The 20,990-nt window shown below is 38.2% G+C and overlaps 1 protein-coding gene across 1 annotated transcript in view; it reads left to right on the top strand.

Annotated features, from left to right (window-relative positions):
• The window catches only part of LIX1 (limb and CNS expressed 1), a 59,889-nt gene that overhangs the window by 23,060 nt on the left and 15,839 nt on the right, over positions 1 to 20,990 (top strand). The window contains exon 8 of the mRNA XM_047877437.1: positions 3,418 to 3,581. Coding sequence (XP_047733393.1) covers positions 3,418 to 3,581 — 164 coding nt within the window. The remainder of the gene's footprint in view (positions 1 to 3,417; positions 3,582 to 20,990) is intronic.

The raw sequence follows: 20,990 nt of genomic DNA, 5'->3' as shown, positions 1-20,990 counted from the left end.
AGATCAACATGAGGGGTAACGGAGGAAGAGAAATCCAAAAAAGAAACTGAGAGCAAATGGTTAAAAATAGAAAAGCAGAATCAGGATGAATACTGTCAGAAAAGACTAGAGATATGAACATTTCTAGAAGAAACTGACCAGCTATGTCAAATACAGTTAGAGGTCAAATACATAAGAACTGAAAATTAAGATTTGTTGATATTTGCTAGAGCAGTTTCAGCGGAATAAAGTGCAGAAGAATAAAGTCAGATTGTGGAGGGTTAAAAATGAATGGAAGATAAAGAAACAGAGATAATAATATAAGATATTCTTTCTAGTAGCTTAGCCACAACAGGAAAATATTAATAACTAATAGCCAAAAAATAGTCCCAAGGTTGAGTGTTTCATTTAATTGACTGATTGATTGATTCATTATCTTGAGCATGCCTATGGCTGCTGAGAAGTTGTGAATAAAGAGGAAACCTTTAAAAATAGGAGGTGAAGAGAATTACTACCAGAACAATGCCATTGAGACTGGAAGAAATAATGTGGATCTGGGCACTTGAGCAGATGGGTCACTAGATGTGGGGATGGATATCACATGCTTGGTAGCCCAATTTTTTTCTGTAATAAGGGAGACAGGATCATTAGCTGAGCATCAAAGGGCAATTGTGGCTAGGGACTAAATTGTGTAGTGAGGCCTATCCTCAAACTTGGGTGGTTTTCTTCAGCAGAACTTAAGCCTCTGCTTGCATTTCCTTTGACATTGCCCATAAACTTTGTTGTTACTACTTCAAAAAAAATAAAGGATCATATGTTTCATAGAGTATCCTCTGCTATACTGATTCTTTGGAATTTCAAATAGCAAGCTGGCCTTCTTCCCTTTGCACTCCATTCATCAGGTTTTCCAGTCGACAAGAGGAGATAGAGATAGAAAGATGGATTGTGTGTGTGCATGTACATATGTTGTACTCTTTAGAGGTGATGACATACACAGAACTATCAAAGAAGTCTTCCAAGGTTGCAGAATGAAAAATTTGAAAACTGCTACTCGTGTTCATATAGAAATCTACTTATTACATACCTTTGAACTCTTTAATCCACATAGCTTTGCATGCCAAAATTCTTGTGTTCATTTTACCTAGACTATCATGAGTCTTCATCTTCCAACTTCAGTTCTCAGCTTAAATTCATCCAACAATGAACTGACTTAAAATAGCAGTCTATTGTGCCTTGTGGACTATCAGAGCAACAGTTTACTGGCTTTTGTTTTAGGCTTCAGTCTTTAAGACATCCTGCTGAATTCTGGTGGTCACATGCAAGTAGAAATGCAAACCAGAAAGCTCAAAAATCCTTGCTTTCTTAGAGCTGGGAGGCCAGGGAAGATGAGTAGCAAAAATACAGTTTAGGATATAAAAGTTCTATTTAGAAGTACATCAACTGGTAGAAAATATTATTCAAATATTTTTGAATAAATGAAAAACTCTGTAATGACCAATCTCACCTTGACCACTTCAACATGTACTTTTTAGTTAATTCACCTACACCCTCTGATAGTCTTATGTTTTCCTTTTTGTTTTTCAAAACACTTCTTAAATAGTAACCATTACAGTTTTAAAATATACACAAGCATCTGATTCCTTAGGCATCTTGAGAATTTGCCTGAACTGCACACTATGAAACTGATCCACGACCTAGGAATGAGGTAAAGGCGCCACGTGCTCTAGTAAACAACTTAGAAGGTGGTTGTGCATTGTTTTTGCCTCCAGGTTAAACTCTGTGACTTTTCTGACTCCCTGAAAACTATTGAAGCCCAACATTTTGAAGCACAGTTAGGAATGTATTTAGGAGAATGCAAAGGACATAGGCCCAATATTATGCAAAGACTATTTGGAAGAACAAAAACTATTTAATCCAGAACTTGAGGAAACCTGAGAGTTGTCTGTATTAGTATACTTTCATATACAAGTGAAAGACACCAATACAAAATGATTTAAGGAAAAAGCAGATTCATTGACTCAGGGGCTCAAAGTATTTCTTTGGAACTTAGTCTTTCTTTCTCCATCTCTTGGTTTTACACTTCTCTGTGTTGGCTTTCTTCTCAGCCACATTTCTCCCTTGCTTGGGCAGTGCCACACTTACCTCCTATCCTCCCAGCAACCTAGTGAAAAAGGGGAGAATCTGGTCTTCCAACATTTCCAACAGAAGTCCTGCACTCATTGGTTCTAAATGACTTGGCTTTGGTCAAATCTCCATCCCTCAACCCTGAAGAAGACATGGTTGAAGGAAAGATGATTGTTTAAAGAAAACCTTTATGCTATTCCCACAAAGAGGGGAAGCAAATGCCAGGCAGGCAAAAACAAACAGATGTCCTATATTGCCTTCATGCATGTGGTGGACTTTCATGTGGATAAGGGGATAAACTTCCGTGAGGCCCAAGAAATGAGAAATAGACCACTTGCAGGAACCTTACAGGAAAGCAGATTTCAGCTTACTCCCAAAAAGGATCTTTTCACAGAACCATTAAGAGTTGAAACGGGCTGCCTCAAGGTGTGCCAAGTGCCAGCTCCTTCCCTATGTTAAGGTGCAAGCCAGATAGGCAGCTGTCAATAGTGTTGTGTAAGACATTCCTACATTATGCAGAACTTTGCCTGCATGACCTGTAAGGTCTCTTTTGATGCTACAATTCTATTATCCTTGTTAATTTCCACAATTCAATTTGCAGTACAGGATAAACAAACCAACCAAATTTGATCTGAAACTTCTGCAGGCTATCACAGGTCATTTAATCTAAAACACATGGCTATAGCCATTACTATGTTTTCTGAAGTCATCTAACAGACGTAGTCCTTAACAAGGTCTCCATGTTATTAGTTTCACTTATGGCTTTTTCCAGCCTTCTGCTTATTACACAATTGCCTTTCATTCTCCTTTAGATTGGGGTGGAGAGGAGCATGAAAGAGTTTTCTTCTTTCTGCCTTTCTCCTCTTAAATCTTATACTAGGTGGGTCCCAATTAAAATCGCATTGTTTATATCTTTACCTCCAAATTTGGCTTTCACTTTGTAAGTGTAAGAATCTATGAGAAATGGGAGCAGGGGCCATGGATAACCATAGCTCTAAACAAAGTTTATTGAAACAAATTTTCAAAGAAGAAAGAGTGACGTTTTTAATTTGATATTAAAAATTAATTTATAAAGTAAATTTAATATACTGCAACATTATTAGAATTAGGGTACCAAACCACTTGAGCCATACTCATAAAGAGATAAACACATTTGCATTAAATAGGAAAGCACTCCCTCCCACTCCCACAGTACATACTGTTCTGCCTAAATTGGAAATGACATGTTACACAATCCAGCATGCAAATAAAATTTTGTTTTTGCCAGAGTACATCCTTCCTTAATAACCGATTGTGTTTTTTTGTGTTTTTCAGTGAATGTTGTGTCAATGTTACAGGAATTTTGGGAAAGCAAGCAGCAGCAGAGGGCTGCATTTCCAAGTGAAGGCGTGGTGGTCTATGAGTCACTGCCATCTCCAGGACCGCCCTTTGTGAGTTATGTGACTCTCCCAGGGGGAAGCTGTTTTGGCAACTTTCAGGTAAGAAACAACCATAAATTGGTCAGGAAAAGTTAATTGGGTTAAGAGAGTAAGTCGTTTTATAAAATGGTAACATTATAAGCTTTCTTGGTCGTAGTGAAAAATAAGTTGTGTCACATTCCACTATATATACAGGTTGGTCAGGTCTTCCAATTTTTTTAAAAGTAAGTGTTTTAAATTAAGTGATGTTTCTTTGTGGAAAATTAATTTTATAGCATTTTATTTGCTGATAGCTGCTGCCTTTCCCCTCAGAATATTTTAGAATAAACCATACAGAACAAGGAAACTCTTGTAAAGTCCTTCCATCAGGGGCTTCCATCAATTTTGTAATCAAATGCTAATCAATCTACTACACACCAAAGCACGAACCAACAGCAAAGGTTGAGACTCACAGGTCTGAGTTCAGGCACTTGTACTAAGCCCAACTTCTGCCTCTGAATAACTGTATATCCTTGGGAAGCTGATTTTAACTTCTTGATTTCACTGATTTTGAAATGGGGAATAATATCCGTGGTGTTAGTTGGGAGTCATATCAGATATATATGCAATATACTTATATGCACATACTAGGTATTCTAAGTATTTTTTGGTAATTATTATAAAGGCTCTTTTAGTTGGTTCAATCTTTATTTTGTTTATGATTAACGTAAATGATGATGCATTTCTAGTTGTATATCAACTCACACAAAAACATTGCCTATATTAACCATCAACTTATGATTGTCCAGTGTATATGACAAATATTCATTGACTAGGAAATATCAAGCATTGGGCCAAGTGATGAGGATATAGTCCATACCTTGAAGAAATAAGTGTGCAAAAAAATTATAGTAATCAAATAGTTATAAATGAGGGTCAATGAAAGCATAAAGAAGAAACTTCTCAGTTTACCAATCACCTTTCTTTTTTTTTTTTTTTAAATTTATTTTTGGGACAGAGAGAGACAGAGCATGAACGGGGGAGGGGCAGAGAGAGAGGGAGACACAGAATCGGAAACAGGCTCCAGGCTCCGAGCCATCAGCCCAGAGCCTGACACGGGGCTCGAACTCCCGGACCGCGAGATCGTGACCTGGCTGAAGTCGGACGCTTAACCGACTGCACCACCCAGGCGCCCCACCAATCGCCTTTCTAAGTACTCCTTTAATGCAGTAACTTTCTCTCTCAATTTTCCATAACTGGCAAAAATGCTTTAATTATAGTTTATGAACTCTATGCTCAACAAGCATTCAAGTTTCCCTCTTAGGTTTGACAACTAGGAACCCCAGAGGCAAATTTACAGTGTACCTCTTTGCAGTGTGAGTCTACAAAACTTAATGTCACGTAATTAAGGACTAACATTATACTTGATATTATTTATATTTCTACCTTTACTCTCCCTTTGAACCTAGTGTGCCTTACTCATTTATTTTATCCTGCTACTGTGTATCTATTACTTGTTATTTCAAACCTTTATGGAGTGAGTCTAATAAATAGACCCAAACCATGAGGGTGTCTTTGCCAGTCAATACAGGGGACATGACATTCCTAGCATACAGAACAGTATGTGGAAAGGCCTGGAGGAAGAGAAAACCACAAGCACTTTCAGACTTTGGGAAGCCTAAGTGTGTCTGTGGCAGGGAAATGGTAGGAGATGATGGAATAGGCACTCATATCAAACCATAAATTTTCTTCATACTTTGCAAAGGAGAACAGGTTCTATTCTGTATACAATCAGAACCCCTGAAGGATTCTGAGCAGGAGACTGATACATTCAAATGTGTTTCAGAAGGATTATTCTGACAGTAGCATGACAGTAATTTTCAGGAACTGTTTTCAAAACTTCTGGCCCAGCCCGCTACGGAGGTCTTGCTTTCTCCTACCCTGAACATTGATCAACAGTGGACCTCTATTTGACCTCTGACTAATGACAGTGAGTTGCCTAATGAAGATGATTTGAAGGCAGGTCTAGAAGCCTCAAAACAGAGTTTAACATAACCACAGATACTTAGACAAGGATGAGGGAGAGGGGAAGGGGAAGAAAGGCAGCAACTGACAAAGGGATTCCCAAATCATGTGAACCTGCAGGCCCATCATTGAGCATTCTAAGGTGAAGTCTGCCTACTCATACAGAGCTTCCATCAGACTTCTCATTCAGAGGAGACCTTCTAAGCAGAACTTGCTCTGTGGCAGAACTACTCAGCCACAGAACAAGGTCTTGCCAGCCACCTGAAAGAATCTCTTTGTCCATGAATGTAAATGGTCTAAAGACCACCAAACATCTGAGGAAAACTAAAAACAGAAGAGAAAGGCCAAGTCAAACAAACATAAGAATATAAAGAATTCAAGCAACAGATGACATAAGAGAGGATTCCAGTGAGAATCCTCAGAAAATTGTGGAAAGATATTTATCCTTGAAATAGCTATGAAACAAGGCAGGGAACAAGAAATTTAAAAATATGGTTGCCAAATTAGAATAATAAAAATAAATAAATAAAAGAGGAGTAAATAGATGAGTGGACATAGGTCACAGCCAAATTAGTAAAGGATGACAAAGTAAAAATTTTATTAGTAAAGTAAATGTTCTACAACATAGAGCAAAAAGACAAAGAGATGGGAAAAAAATTAATACAGGAGATATGGGGATAAATCCTGGAGGCAAACGTTAATCTCATAAGGGTTCTAGAAAGAGACAAAGGAAATAGTGGTGAATAAATATATAACAGAAACAATTTTCTTTGAGTTAAAGAAGTCACAAATTTTCATATAGAAATGAAAATTTATTTTACATTTCTATAATGTAAAATTTCTATAATATGAAAATTTATGAAAATTTATTTTACATTTCTATAATGTAAAATTTCTATAATATGGAAATGGCCTACCATATTCCAAACAGGATCATGATGAAAGAATCACAGAGTTCCGTGGGACTTAGAGAAAATATTCTGCTTAACAGATGGATCAAGAGCCTTTTTTTTTGATACTAGATTTGTAATTGATCTCACTGGTTTGGGTTTTAGTTTTTGGTTTTATTTTAATGTAGATTGAATTTCTATGTAAGATAGGTTTGGAGGAACTGATGTCATAGGGCAAAAAATGGCAAACCTGGTCAACAAAACTGAATTATTCTTTTGAAAAGATTAATAAAAAACATTTTTGGCATTTCTGAGTAAGAAACAATACAAAGCATATACTACACTAAGCATGATAAAAGGAATGCAATCATAGGAGTATAATATAAGAATACTACATAAACAATTATATTGAAAAACATGAAAACTTAGATGATATTAAAAAAACTTAGATGATATTGACTACATTTTGGGAAGTCTCTGTATTATCTTTGAAACTCTTCTATAAGTCTACAATTATTTCAAAATTAAAATTTAAAAAAGGTTTTCAGTGGCTCCCTATTACCTTCTTATTAAAGTTTAAATTCCTTAAACTGGACCCCAACTTTCCCTTTCAACTTTATCTCCCTGAATTCCTCTTCTGACACTCAATGCTTCAGCCTAACTGTTCTTCATTTATATCTTGACTTCTTCTAGCTACTACTTATATGCATATACTTATATGCATATGCACAGTCTATAATAAAATGTAAATGCCTCAGAGATAGGCTCTGTATCCTATCCCTATGACTCCAAGCACTGTGCTTTGCATATAGTAATGCCTAATAAATTTTGTTGAAGGAATAGCTAAATGAATGAATAAAAAATCTCAAAAATCACTGAAGTTTAGGGGCGCCTCGCTGGCTCAGTAGGTTAAGCATTTAACTTTTGATTTAGGCTCAAGTCATGATCTCACACTTTGTGAGTTCAACCCACACGTTGGGCTCTACACTGACAGTGTGGAGCCTGCTTGGGATTCTCTCTCTCTCTCTCTCTCTCTCTTTTTCTGCCTCTCCCCTTCTCACACTCTTGTCTCAAAAATAAATAAATAAACTTAAATAAATCACTGAAGTTTATATTTGTCCATTATTGTATACGATCACTCTTCATTGATATATAAAATAGTATATATATTATTATATGCAATACAATATATCGAATAAGGTATTTTACCTAACTATAAGATGGTGGGCTGGCAAGGAAAAGTCAGAAACATTAAAATCAGATAATATTATTATGTTCATATCTGTGACTTAATTTAAAAATATTATTATAAAAAACCATCTAAGTCTCTCTGAGTTTAATTTATGCGTAATAACTTTCCTTCCACCCTATACCCATGCCCATGAATAAGCAAGATTTGGCCATCCTCTCACCCAAGTGTTCATTATGTCTGTCCTTATGTAATAAGTGCATTCATTATAATCTATCTAGAATATAATGTATATGACAGATCAGTGCATGGGTCTAGAGCACATGAGTTTAAGAAACTCAAATTTTCTTGTTTTTGTTTTTTGCTTTCACTGCACTGAGAATTATGAATTTCCCAATCATCTTATAAATTTCTACTTAACATGATAGGGCTTCCCCTAGATAGTACATTCAACATCCTCCTTGTGGTCTTTAAAAAATAGAAGACAAAATGAGAAAACTGAACTCTTCAATAGGGAAGCCTCTTGGTGATTTCTCTAATCATTTCAGAGTCTCCTTTACCTTATGTTTAAATCATTATATTTTAAGGTTCTCAGGAGGATTGTTAACATCGTTGCTTTAAAAGATGCAGAATTTCCTGAATCAAATGTTTTGAAAATGTGTTTGGGTGATTGGCTGACAAATCTGGTCCCTTAACCCATTTGGCCTTCCAAAATATGATTTGAGAAAGGAAAACCAGGAAATAGAAAAAAGAAAGAAAATTTCTCCTAAAGCAATGTCCTTACCCTTTTCTTTGTCAGTTCAGAAACCATCTTAAATGTTATTTTCACCATATAACATTTCATCATGTTTTTGCCAGCAGCTGGCCAGTAAGAGCCTACATGCTCATTCCTGCAATGCTTTTCACATAATCAAATGTCACCCTTGTGCACTGCAAATCATTTCATGATGGATTATTAATGCCAAGACCATGTGCTGAGACATGGAGAAACCATTATGCCAGCAGTAGCCTTCTTACTGAGCCATGGACGTCACCTCCAATGGTGCCAAGTAATTGAAAATACTTGAAGTGGAGTATGGGACTGGATTGAAGGATTAATCCTTCTGGTTTCATGAAAGCTGTAAGAGATTATGCCCATTCATTCTTTAGAAAAATGGTATTCAGACTTAGCTTTAGTTTTCTGATTAATCAAAGGAAAGCAGTCAAAAGGCTCTGATGGACACAAACCACTGGATTTATGCAAAGAAACCTCCCACTGAAGTAAATGGGAGGCTTGTGTCCAAGAAGACTAATTAAAGAACTTTCAGTTAGTCTTGACACCACAAGCCACAAAAAAACAAAGAGCCGGAGGAAAAGACAGCAGCCATAATCTTGTTTAAACTATGCCTTCCTAAATTACTATGTATTAGAAAAAGAGAAGTGAAAATATGATTCATTTTTGAATTTCAAAACAATGAATAAATGACCTATTGATATTAAATTATTTTTCTTTTAGAAAGTTATATTGAAACACATTAGTTCTTATTGTGTCTTTTATAACAGAAACCATCCTCTAATATTACAGGCATTAGGTAGGAATTCATGCATTTTGGACATATTTCTTTATGCCATTTTCGTCTAGGCAGTTAATCTTTCCCTAGCCACATATCATGACCATGAAAACTTGCAGTAATTTCCATTTTTTTACAATAAGAGCAACACAGAGGCCATCAGATCAACGTCTGGCTCCCCTTTTGATGAACTCAGAAGGAAAGCCACTCACTGCTTCAGCAGCTGTTTCTGTTTTCAAATGCAAAAGGAGAACTTATTTGAGTATTTTATCTTATTTTCTATTTTGATTAAAAGGTTTGATTCAAATTTTGTTTTCCGGCCAGTGACGTGGCCTTCCAGGTAGCCTGCTAGAGTGATTTGGATTAATGAAACTTCATTCTTATTTGGAATAAAAACCAAAAATTCCTTTGAGTGTAGTACTAGACCATGCGATTATTTATGTGCGTAAGTTGGGATTGAATAAAAAATGTGTCCCCTGGCTAAAACACTGATGTGATAGCTCGATTTATTTGAAGTACAGGACACTAAGCCACTTGGGTATCATATCTTTTTTCACATAAACATTTTGCTGTTGTTAAAATTCTTCACAGAAAATAAATATAGGTGTTAAACATGGTTCGGGTATTTAGGCTGTTTTGTGTATTGCCAACCACCCCACAGAACTGAGACATTTCATATTTCCAGAGGCAAGCCATTGATTGATTTTTTTTCAACAAATATTTGGTGTTGCATAACACGGCTGCACAGTTGAGAGATGTGAGAGGAACACACAGAGCAGATGAGCTCCTAGCAAAGCTCTGTCTCTAAAAGGCTTTTCATTTTTATGCCTCTTAATTTTCACACCAAATCTTTTGCCTGTGAAGATACCTAGAAAAACTACTTTTCCAAGATATATATGGCCTAAAAGAAGGAGAGGACTGTTTGATTTTATTGTGTTTTAGTTACTTATGGTAGTAAGCATACTTCCCCTGTATTATCAGATATAAAACACATGTTTTACACTTTCATGCATTGAATGATTCTTCTCAAAGTCCACGGATTTAAAAGTATATTTAAATCACAACAAACTAAGTTTATAAAAGTAAGTTTTTACCAGGAGACATGGACTAATAGAAAATATGATTAATTCATAGACTTGGTGAAATGAAATCATAATGTTTTTTTCACTGTTTATTAAATAAGGCCTAGCCTTAACATTCTGTGTCCCAAATAGAGATTTAGTTCCTGCCAGAAAATTGAGACTCTTACCCTAGACTAAAGCTGTTTTAATGCAAAGTATTTCTATTTGAAATCATCCATGACCTCCCTTCTCTGTCTCCAGACTTGTACACCTTGACCCAAATGCACAACACACCATGCAATGTAACCTAACTTCTAAAGGAGGCATTTCCTGGTAGAAATCTCCACAGGAAAGCATCCTGTGTTGCAACTAATGAGACCCAAAGATAGGAAGGCTAGTTATAGCCCCTTCCCATTTGAAAGTCATATGTCAAGATTTTAATGACTTGCCCATGAAACTGGGAGTGCATATTGTTTTTTATTTATTTATTTTTTTTTACATTTTATTTATTTTTGATAGAGAGAGACAGAGCAGACGTGGGGGAGGGGCAAGGAGAGACCAGACACAAAATCCAAAGCAGGCTCCAGGCTCTGAGCTGTCAGCACAGGGCCAGACGTGGGGCTCGAACTCACAAACTGCGAGATCATGACCTGAGCCAAAGTCTGATGCTTAACCGACTGAGCCACCCAGGCATCCCAGGAGTGCATGTTGTTTTAATGAGATGTTGTATTTATTCCCCAGCCCTGTTCCCTGACTTTAATCTATGTCTTTTCTTAGTGAGCAAAGTGAACAGAGATGCTTGGCCTCCAAATAGAACAGAGTGCAGTGAAAGAAATGCTTGGGAAGAGAATCCACAGTAAATAAAGACTTGGGACTATCTTCACAGGAGTCTCCAAGCCCCTAGTTGAATGAGCTTTAGGAAGATACTGTCTCTCAAGTTGCTGAGTGAGGAAGAAAAGCTGACTCCATCTTGCCCCGTCCCCCCTCCATCCCTCTCAGTGCAATCAGAGCCAAGTCCTTTTACATCAAAGCAACTATAAAAATAAACCAAAACTTTGAGCCCTGATCAATTCATCTTGTCTTCACCTGAACTTGAAAAAAGCAAAGGAATAAAAGAAAAAAGGGGAAAGAAAAAAACGCAAGGAGCAAAACACAACATGGTTTTGTAATAGTTACCAGGGACCTTGGTCTAGGTATGTGTGTAGAATAGCATTTGCAGCAGAGGTAAACTAGGAGGAGGCCAGGTGGTTTATATTATAAAAATAACATTCTGACCCACCATGTGCATGAAACGTTTCTTTCAGTTGACAGGAACTGGTGAGTTTTCTCTGAAAATTGGACTCCCAGACCACTCCCCTCCCCCATACCTAGCAAAGACCCCGATTCCCAGCACACACAGAGTTCCAAATTGCTCCCAACATGTTTGCAGCCAGCCTGACCTACAGAGAAAGAGACACAATATTAACTTGAGTGACTGAGTTTCAACGGTTGCCCTTTTTCACATCACCATCTGGAAGGAGAAAAAATGCTAATATATCCACAATTAGATAAATTGGAACACATGCAAATGTTCATGCTTAGACCAGGGCAGTCAAGGTCTTAAAGAACTGAAAAGGGGACAATTAGCAGCAGGGCCTGGCTTGCGGCATTCTTTGTGCTGATGCCTTGCTGTCAGGATGAAACAGAGGTGTTGGTGACACTGACCAGAGCTGGCAGACCATACACACACAACTCTGCAAGTCGCTTGCTGAGACTTGAACTCTGATTCCCAAAAGCAAAATTTTTCCAACCACCTGAATGACAGACTTGACAGCCTAAAGGACTTGGGCAAGAATTCTCACCTCTCAGTCAGTTTATTTGGTTTTGCCACCTGCAAAGTCCCAGCTCAGGACATCCCTTGGGTAAATGTGCCATTCAGGGAATGCCACCTAAGTAACACTGACCTGCCCTTGACCCCAAGGGGGACAACATTTTCAGGTCTGAATTCATACGTAGATTCGATCTGTCACATTTGCTATTACTGTTCTTATTCAAAAATCTAATTTCTTAAATAGACTATTTTTCAACTCCTTGGCTATCATTAGTAGGGACTGAGTTAAGTGTGCCTAACTTGGTTTTGTACATTTTGGACCTGCAAACCATTTTTTTTTCTTGATGTCTTTCAAATACAAATATGAAAGGGGCGCCTGGGTGGCTCAGTCACCCAGCAGACAGAAGTCTGATGTCCTCGCAGAGCCTGCATCAGATCCTCTGTCCCCCCTCTCTCTGCCCTCTCTCCTGCTTATGCTGTCTGTCCATCTGTCTCTCTCTCTCTCAAAAAAAAAAAAAAAACTTGAAGCCACAAGAGAATTAAAATAAATAAATAAATAAATAAATAAATAAATAAAAATATGAAAAATCCTAAAAAGTCTGATGTTTAAGATGGAAAAAAGTTACTTATATTGATGTCTTTCCATGTGCTTTCCTATGGAAAACACTGTAGTTGAGATGTATGTACAGTAACATCTTGAGGTCCAGAAACAGCCATTCAACCCATGTATTCTTCCTATTTTCTAATACTAAGCATGGGGAAAATTATTAATCAAATGAAGGCTCTCAGGAAAGTAACTGTTCAGAGTATAAATTGTGCCAGTCTAACCAGGTTTCTGGGAACAGTAACACATTTATCAATACTTGTAAAGTATTTAATAAATAATTAACATTAAAATTCATTTCTTATTAGGCATTTCTACTTTTTTCCCTTTTTTTTAATGTTTATTTTTGAGAGGTTGGGGGGGGGGGGTGCAGAGAGAAAGGAAGACACAGAATCTGAAGCAGGGTCCAGGCTCTGAGAGCTATCAGCATCAGCAAAGAGCCCGATGCGGGGCTCCAACTCACGAGCCGTGAAATCACGACCTGAGCCAAAGTCAGACACTTAACCTACTGAGCCACACAGGCACCCCAGGCATTTCTATTTTAATAACATGTCCATGACACCCAAAATTTTATTTTACTTAAGAACTTCTGTACATCCTAAAAAGTTGATAAGTTACTATTTTATTTCAGGACAACCTACTGACTCACAAATTAATCTTGGTTGAATAATTTGCCATTGTACAGTGCCACAGTTTGGGAAATTATCATGGAAGGAATAAAAACTGCTGAACAGAAAAGGAAAATGGAGACCTCACTTACTTAAATCAGCAGTGCTTATATACTTCCTAAGGGCCTAATTTTAGAACTGTCATAAAGAATTTTTTTTTTCAACCTGAACACTGCATTCCTTGATTCTTTGGTAGAAGCAATTTCACTAGTGAGAAATTAACATTTTGATGATAGCAGAGGTGGACTTCCTATTGTGATATTGTGATTTATAATAAGAAATACATATTTCTTATCCTTCAACACATATGTCTTTATCCTTCCTGGTCCCTAGTGCAAAACTCCTAAAATGCTGAGAACTTCTTAAGTGGTAAGAATAAAAAGGTATATTTTATTACTCACAAAAAAACCCTTTCTTCCACACCTGAGTTTATGTTAATGAGGTGATTTCTGAAAAGCCCCTAATGATGATGGCTGGTTGCCAAAGGAACCAACCAAATGAGTGGAAGATTGAAAGTTTCAGACCAAGCAACTGACCTCTTAGGAGAGGGGCTAAAAATTAACTTAATCATTGATGGTCAAAGATCTAATCAATCATGCCTATGTTATGAATCCTCGACAAAAATCCTAAGTGATGGGACTTGGAGAGCTTCTAGGTTAGTGTACACATGGAAGTTTTGGGAAGGTGGTACACCTGGGAAGGACATGGTACTCTGAGCCCCTTCCCACATTTGTGCCTTATGCATCTTTTCCTCAGGCTGTTCCTGAATTGTATCCCTTCATAATAAATGAGTAAACTAATAAGTGTACCATTTTCCTGAATTCTGAGAGTTGTTCTAGCAAATGATGGAAGAGGAGGGAGTAATGGGAACTACTCATTTTTAACAGGTTAATCAGAAACCTAGGTGACAACCTGGACTTGCTATTGATGTCTGAAGTGGGAGCAGTCTTGTAGGACAGAGCCATTAATCTATGGGATGTGATGCTATCTCCAGGTAGATAGTTTAAGAATTATGTTAAAATGTAGGACATCCAGCTGGTGTCAGAGAATTTGTTTGCATGGGGGAAATAGTTGTGTTGGTGACCAGAGTATAGAAGTATAGAATGTTTTGGTATAGTAGAGGAGAGACTTAGACTTTTCAAACATGAAGCCAGTGAAGCTTCTATCTAGGTTCCTTCCAAATCACAGTGCCAACTTTTTAAATTCATAATTTCATATTTTCCTTAAACAAGGTCCACCAAATTATGTGAACTTCAGGCCCCACAAAATCATGGTTCTGACTCTGATATTTACAAATGAGACACTAATGGGACAGAAGCCTCCAAGAGAAGTCCTGGATTCACCTGCCTCAGAATCACCTAGAAAGTTAAAATGCAGACCTCCCCACTGCAATCCTTTTAAAGAAACTGATTAAATTGGTCAAATTGGGGCCTGGGAACGTGCATGTTTAACCATTTCCCCCAGTGATCTTACTATGAACACTAAAGTTTCTGAACTCTTGGTTCAGATCCTGGCCTAGGCTTATCAATGATCTTCACAGTGTACCTAGGGCTCTTAGTGGCTTGTTGGTGATCTAGCATGCAAAATAAAATATAAGGCAAGAATGAACTGGTCTTGGGGTAATTTCTTATCCAATGGAGTTGGGGACATTTAATTTAAATGACTTTTTCTCTTGAAGAGTTAGCAAACACTTCTTAAAATTATTGAGCACTCATATGTGGTAGAATTATAAATTCTCTTGGCCCCATACTTCATCAAGGGGTAACTTCCAGCCAGCATTAGAAATTTCCTACAAGGGATGACATTTGATCTTCTCATCTAATCAGAGCTGGCCTCTCTCTCCATTTTTCTTCTTCCTATTGTCTAGTTAGAGGAAAGCACCAAAAGGACAGTAGAAAGGAAGCAGATATAGAATAATTGTCAGCACATTCCCCTCTTCACTAAGCACAGTTGCTTGCCACAGCATACTGCTTCCTCTTTGGCTTTTTGTTCTGAATGAAGTTGAATTTGTCATGCGGGGATGGGAGGAGATAATCTTAAAGTCTTTTGTCAAAATGACCCAAAGAGTATCAAAATAGGAGCTTTGGCTAAAGAACTATATCAATTTGAGGAGTGCTATGAGATTTTAGCTAAATTATTTATTCCATCTATTCCAAGGTGTGTGACCATTTCTGTGACAAGCACAATAGTGTAGTAGTTAAAAATCTTGGCTCTCAAGTCAGGGAGACCTGGGGTTTAATCTTTTTTTCATCACTTTTTAAGTTATATAACCTTGGGATATGACCTCTGTTTCCTTATCTGCAAAATAAGATAACAAAGAGAAATGCCTTTATATCAGTGATCTATGGCTGGGTAACAAATTACCTCAAAACTTACACTCATTGTCTCATACTGGAGGTTTATAGTCAAGCTGTCAGTTGGAGCTGAAGTCATCTGAAGGCTTGATCTGTTCTGGAGGATCAGCTTCCAATATCACTCAGATGTCTGTTGGCAGAAGGCATTAGTTCCCTACCATGTGTGTTTCTCTGTAGCACTGCTTACAACCTGGCAGTGGCCTTTTCCCAGAGAAAGCTATCTAAGAGAGAAAGCAAGTGTTACCAAGACAGATACCACAGTCCCGTTTATAACCTAATATTGAAAGTGACATACCATATAACTTCTGTCACATTCTATTGGTTACATACACCAGCCCTGGAATAGTGTGGGAGGGGACTGCATAAGGGTGTGGATGCCAGGAGCAGAGATCATGGGGAGCTATCTTGGGGCTGGGTACTACTGCCTTCCAATAGTTTTCCTCAGCACTGCCGCACTCTTTTATTTATTTTTTATTTTTTGCTTTAATTTTAGATTCGAGCCAGGAGGCTTTGAAATGATTATTGTGATTTATAATGTATCAACAAATGAAAGGCATCTGAGCATCAAGATAAATGTCTGAGTGGGGTCTACTAGCTGCTTGAAAATCATGTGGCTTCACATGCCTAAGAAATCCACAGCTGACTATCTCAACTGTTAAATATTCCAGCTCTGCACTTTAACAAAGTGCAAAAGACAGAAGTTGTCTCTCTATATTAACAAGTAAGAATGGTTAGCGGATAAGGCATGGTTTACGAATCTGTATTTATGATTGGGGTCTGGCTGAAAAACTGAGAATAAACCATACAACCTGGGAAGTCTAATTGTAGCAGGAAGTTGTTTTGAAATAACATCATACTTCATTCACTCTCCAACTGTTGTCTTTGATGACCAATTTGGACACGAATAAAATGTCCTGTCACTTACCCTATTTTATTTTCTTGCAGCATTTCCTACTGATGGTAACCGTAATGGTGCCTATTCTTACAACCGAATCCACACTCTGATGTAGATTTGCCAAGCAGATTGCTTCTGGCTACATTTCTTGCCCAAGTGCAGGCCCTTATGGTTTGAGAGATCCCATTTAAATATCCCTAAAGAAAAATATGCAGCCTTTACTGGCTTGGATTTGTAGCTCTAAATTTTAGAAGAAAGCGGCTGGTTAACATTATAGACATTTTGAAGTACTTGTCTTTTAGAAATGCAAAGAACAATAGCAAGAAAAGCCTTTTGATGATTCAGAATTTATTTTATTTTATTTTATGTACTTATTAATTGGTACACTTTCTCCCCCATTTTAACCAAAGATTCTGTACATTGAAACAATAAAATAAGTAAAGACATGTGTCTGCTTTAAAATCTTGATATTGGTGAAGTCTCCGTAGTCCTTTTTCATGCTTTCTGGGAAAAGGCTCTTCTGTTCTCTCAGCCCAGCAGCACTTTGATCTCAAAAGCAGTGCCATTTGGTTGTAAATGTATGTGGCGCCTTTGATCTACTACTTAGCTGGTCTTATTTAAAATAGATAGCTTCTTTTATCTAAGTAGTGTTTACTAGGTCTCTCTCTATGAAAGACAGTTTAAATTGCTATTATTTAGATAAAAAGCTATATAAAGTTTCTTAAGATTGCCCAGATCTGAATCTAATTTCTCTAAACTCTAAAACCCCCAATGGCTCTATTATAGATTTTGTAAAGAAAATTCCTATTAAAATGGGATACTCCTACAGATGTCAGGTAATATTTGAAAAAACTTTGCTTTCTGATGGGAAACTGACTTTACAAAGAATAATAAACATATTCTACATTCAAGCAAAAATGGTAATCTTAGAGTGCCTGAACTAATGGCAATTATCCCTCAGAAATTCACATATTAATAGATTTTTATATTACTGTGTTATACATACCATACAGGGTATATTGAAATGGGATTTTTAAAATAATAAGTACATGTATTTAATTCTCTTCTTTCTGAGGGTTTTTTGAGCATTTTGTCAGGTGCCTTAAAGACTTATTGAATTTTTGGGGTGCCTGGGTGGCTGAGTCAGTTAAGTGTGTGACTTTGTCTCACTTCATGATCTCACGGTTCGTGGGTTTGTGAATTCAAGCCCTTGCATCGGGCTCTGTGCTGACAGCTCAGAGCCTAGAGCCTGCTTCAGATTCTGTGTCTCCTTCTCTCTGCCCCTCCTCCACTCATGCTCTGTCTCTGTCTCTCAAAAATAAATAAAAATATTTTTAAAAAATTAAAAAAAAAGACTTGTTGAATTTTCTAGACTGTATTCAACTGAATACAGCAACAAGCTGAATGTCATTCAACAAGCTATATTTCAAGTACAGAGACATAAAGATGACTTAGTCACCAACTCTGCCTTTAGGATGCTTATCGCCTAGGGTTATGGGGCAGAGCACTGGCAGATAATTACATGGCAGTGTGGTGAATGCCTCTCATAAACAGTGATCCTCCCACCCTCACCTTGGAGTGGTCAGGGAAAACTTCCTGGAAGTGGTAACACCTGAGCTTCCGTGAAAGCCCACTGATTCAGAGCTCAGTGTTCCATAAATTCTCAGCCAAGTCCATTTGACAAAATCAACCTATCTGTCCAGACCCCCCTAAACCTCAGGAGAGAGCTAAATCTTAAAAGGCTTTTGCTGCCTGAAGCTATCCCAAAGCCTTCTTGCTTGTCATTCAACTCTAAGGGGAAAAACCCCAAATCACTTTCATATATATTTTAGAACTTTAGCACCATTCTTTTTTTTTTTTTAAGTTTATTTATTTTGAGAAGAAGAAGAGAGAGAGGGAGACAGAGCAGGGGAGGGGCAGAGAAAGAGAGAAAGAGGGAGTCCCAAGTAGGCTCCATGCTGTCAGTGTAGAGCCTGACATGCAGGACTCAATCTCACAAACCAAATTGTGAGATAATAACCTAAGCCAAAACCAAGAGACAGATGCTCAGGGTCTCCTGGGTGGCTCAGTCAGTTAAGCGTCTTACATCGGATCAGGTCATGATCTCACGGCTCGTGAGTTCGAGTCCTATGTCAGGCTCTGTGCTGACCGCGGAGCCTGGAACCTTCTTCGGATTCTGTGTTTCCCTCTCTCTCTGCCCCTCTCTTGCTCACGCTCTGTCTCTCTCAAAATTAAATAAACATTAAAAAAAAATTTTTTTAAGACAGATGCTCAACTAACTGAGCCCCCCCCCCCAGGCACCCCAGCACCATTCTTTATTTAAAAGGAGATATTGGAACTCTCTCTGTGTTATAAATTAAAATAGCTGTGTATAATTGCTGTTTTGTTAGGCTACTGCACATTTTTTCCATCCTCCCTGGGGTCACATTTCTATTTCAGAAGTTTTGTCGTTATTTCATCTGGACCCTAACCATGTGGAGCACTTCCAAGTGCTGACCCTGGGAGCAGGCACTCTGGAGGATGCTCAAGAAGTATACAAGCTGCCTTCCCAGGCCTGGAGGTTGGGAGAGGGGCAGGAAGAAGTGATCCGTAGCCAAGTACGGGATCGTTACAATAGTTGTCTCAACTGTCCAAAGAGGGAGGTTGCAGTGGGAAAATCACAGGGGCTGGAGCCTGAGCTCAGGGGATTCGTACTGGGTTTGTGGAGATGGAGAGGAGAGGCCAGCCTCTGGAAGATACAAGAGCACGAGTTTGAAGTGTTCCTTAGTCAGTGTCCGCATAGTCAGCGTGGGGCAGATGAGGTAGAGGTGGGGAGGTGTGGAAAGCAAACTGAGGGGGTTTGGCTTTTTCCCTGTGGAATTAGTGAATTCTTGAGACTACAAAACTACAAAATAAATTGGGATCTTTGGCATTTTCCCTGTTCTTTCACATCAGTCACCAACCACTACTGATTCTGAGAAGCATGCATTTTAGGTGGTAGGAGCCTTGGAGACCAGAGGGCCTGGCCTCCCCATTTGTCCAGTGAGGAAATATGTCCCAAAGTTTAGGAAGCCCGGGTCTCATGATCATGAAGTAGCAGAGCCAGAGGTGACTGTCCACGTTGTTGACCAGGACCTGCTTCTGGGCTTCTCTTCCCAGGGCTTGTTTCCCACCAGGAGTTTTGGAGTAGGTACTACGACCCTTGGCAGTTCATAGGAACCTGTGGGAGAAATGGCATCACACCCTCCAGTAGGAGTGAGCTCCAAGGACAGTGCAGTTCTCACAGGGCTTCATCCCTATACCTGGACCCCCAGGGTCCATGCTAAGCCAGAATTTGAATAAGAGGAGTTGTAGCTGACAACAAAAGAAACAGGATAGAAAAGAATCAAGACACATTGAATGACCCATGTGAGCCACAGGAAAGTGAGGTTAGGAGAATGGAGAGCAATATTACTTTTAGGAGGAATTATTATTTTTTTTAATGAGTTGCTAATCATAGTCTGCCTATGGTTCCTAACTTCAGAAAGACCAAACAGGGCATATCCCACCCAAACTGTGTGGACTGAGAGCAAGGTGGAAAGGGTGATCCTCAAGAATATCAGGGAATGGTTATTAGAAGGAAAGTGGGGGATAAATGCTGGAAAAGAAAAACAATAGATTTTGACATTAGCTCCCTTGTCCTAACCTGGACATGTAAGCACATATAAGACTGAGATATTCCCATGTGTCAGGTGTTCTCAGGATTCTACCTATTTTAACTAATTGTGCCTATCCTCAATGTGATGACATAGGAATTACTATTATTACCATTTACAGAGGAGGAAATTGAGACACAGAAAGGGCTAACTTGCCTATAGTCTTTCAGCAAATAAGTACCATAGCTTGAATCTGAATCTAAGCAGTCTAACTCCGGAAACTGTTTTCAATTATTCTGTTAAAAATATCTCCAGGGAACCTGGGTGGCTCAGATGGTTAAGTGTCCATCTTTGGCTCAGGTCATGATCTCATGGTCCATGGGTTTGAGTCCCACATCTGACTCTGTGCTGACAGCTCAGAACCTGAAGCCTGCTTCGGATTCTGTGTCTCCCTCTCTCTCTGACCCTCCCCTGCTCATGTTCTGTCTCTCTGTCTCTCTCAAAAATAAAATTAAAATAAAAATTAAAATAATATATATCTCCCATTTTCCTTCTTTCCTTACATTTTTCTCCTTCTGAAATAAGGATTTGAGGAAGGCACTGAAGACAAATGTAATCACCAAGTACACAGTAGTAGCCATTATTACTTTTATTATTATTTATTAACAGTTTTCAAAGCCTCTGGTGCAGAGTAGACATTCAATGACAGTAAAATAAGACAAAAATCAATGGAAGACCAACCAAGACATTTTCATGGACTCTAGGGCAGAAAGATAATCTCATGATCTTCAGGGGATTAGCAATGAGTAAGGAAGAATAGGTGCAGAGAG

This window comes from Prionailurus viverrinus, chromosome A1, assembly GCF_022837055.1.
Source record: "Prionailurus viverrinus isolate Anna chromosome A1, UM_Priviv_1.0, whole genome shotgun sequence".
In the NCBI taxonomy this organism is placed as follows: domain Eukaryota; kingdom Metazoa; phylum Chordata; class Mammalia; order Carnivora; family Felidae; genus Prionailurus; species Prionailurus viverrinus.
Note: the sequence above shows the minus strand (reverse complement) of the source record. Positions and strands in the feature narration are given on the sequence as shown.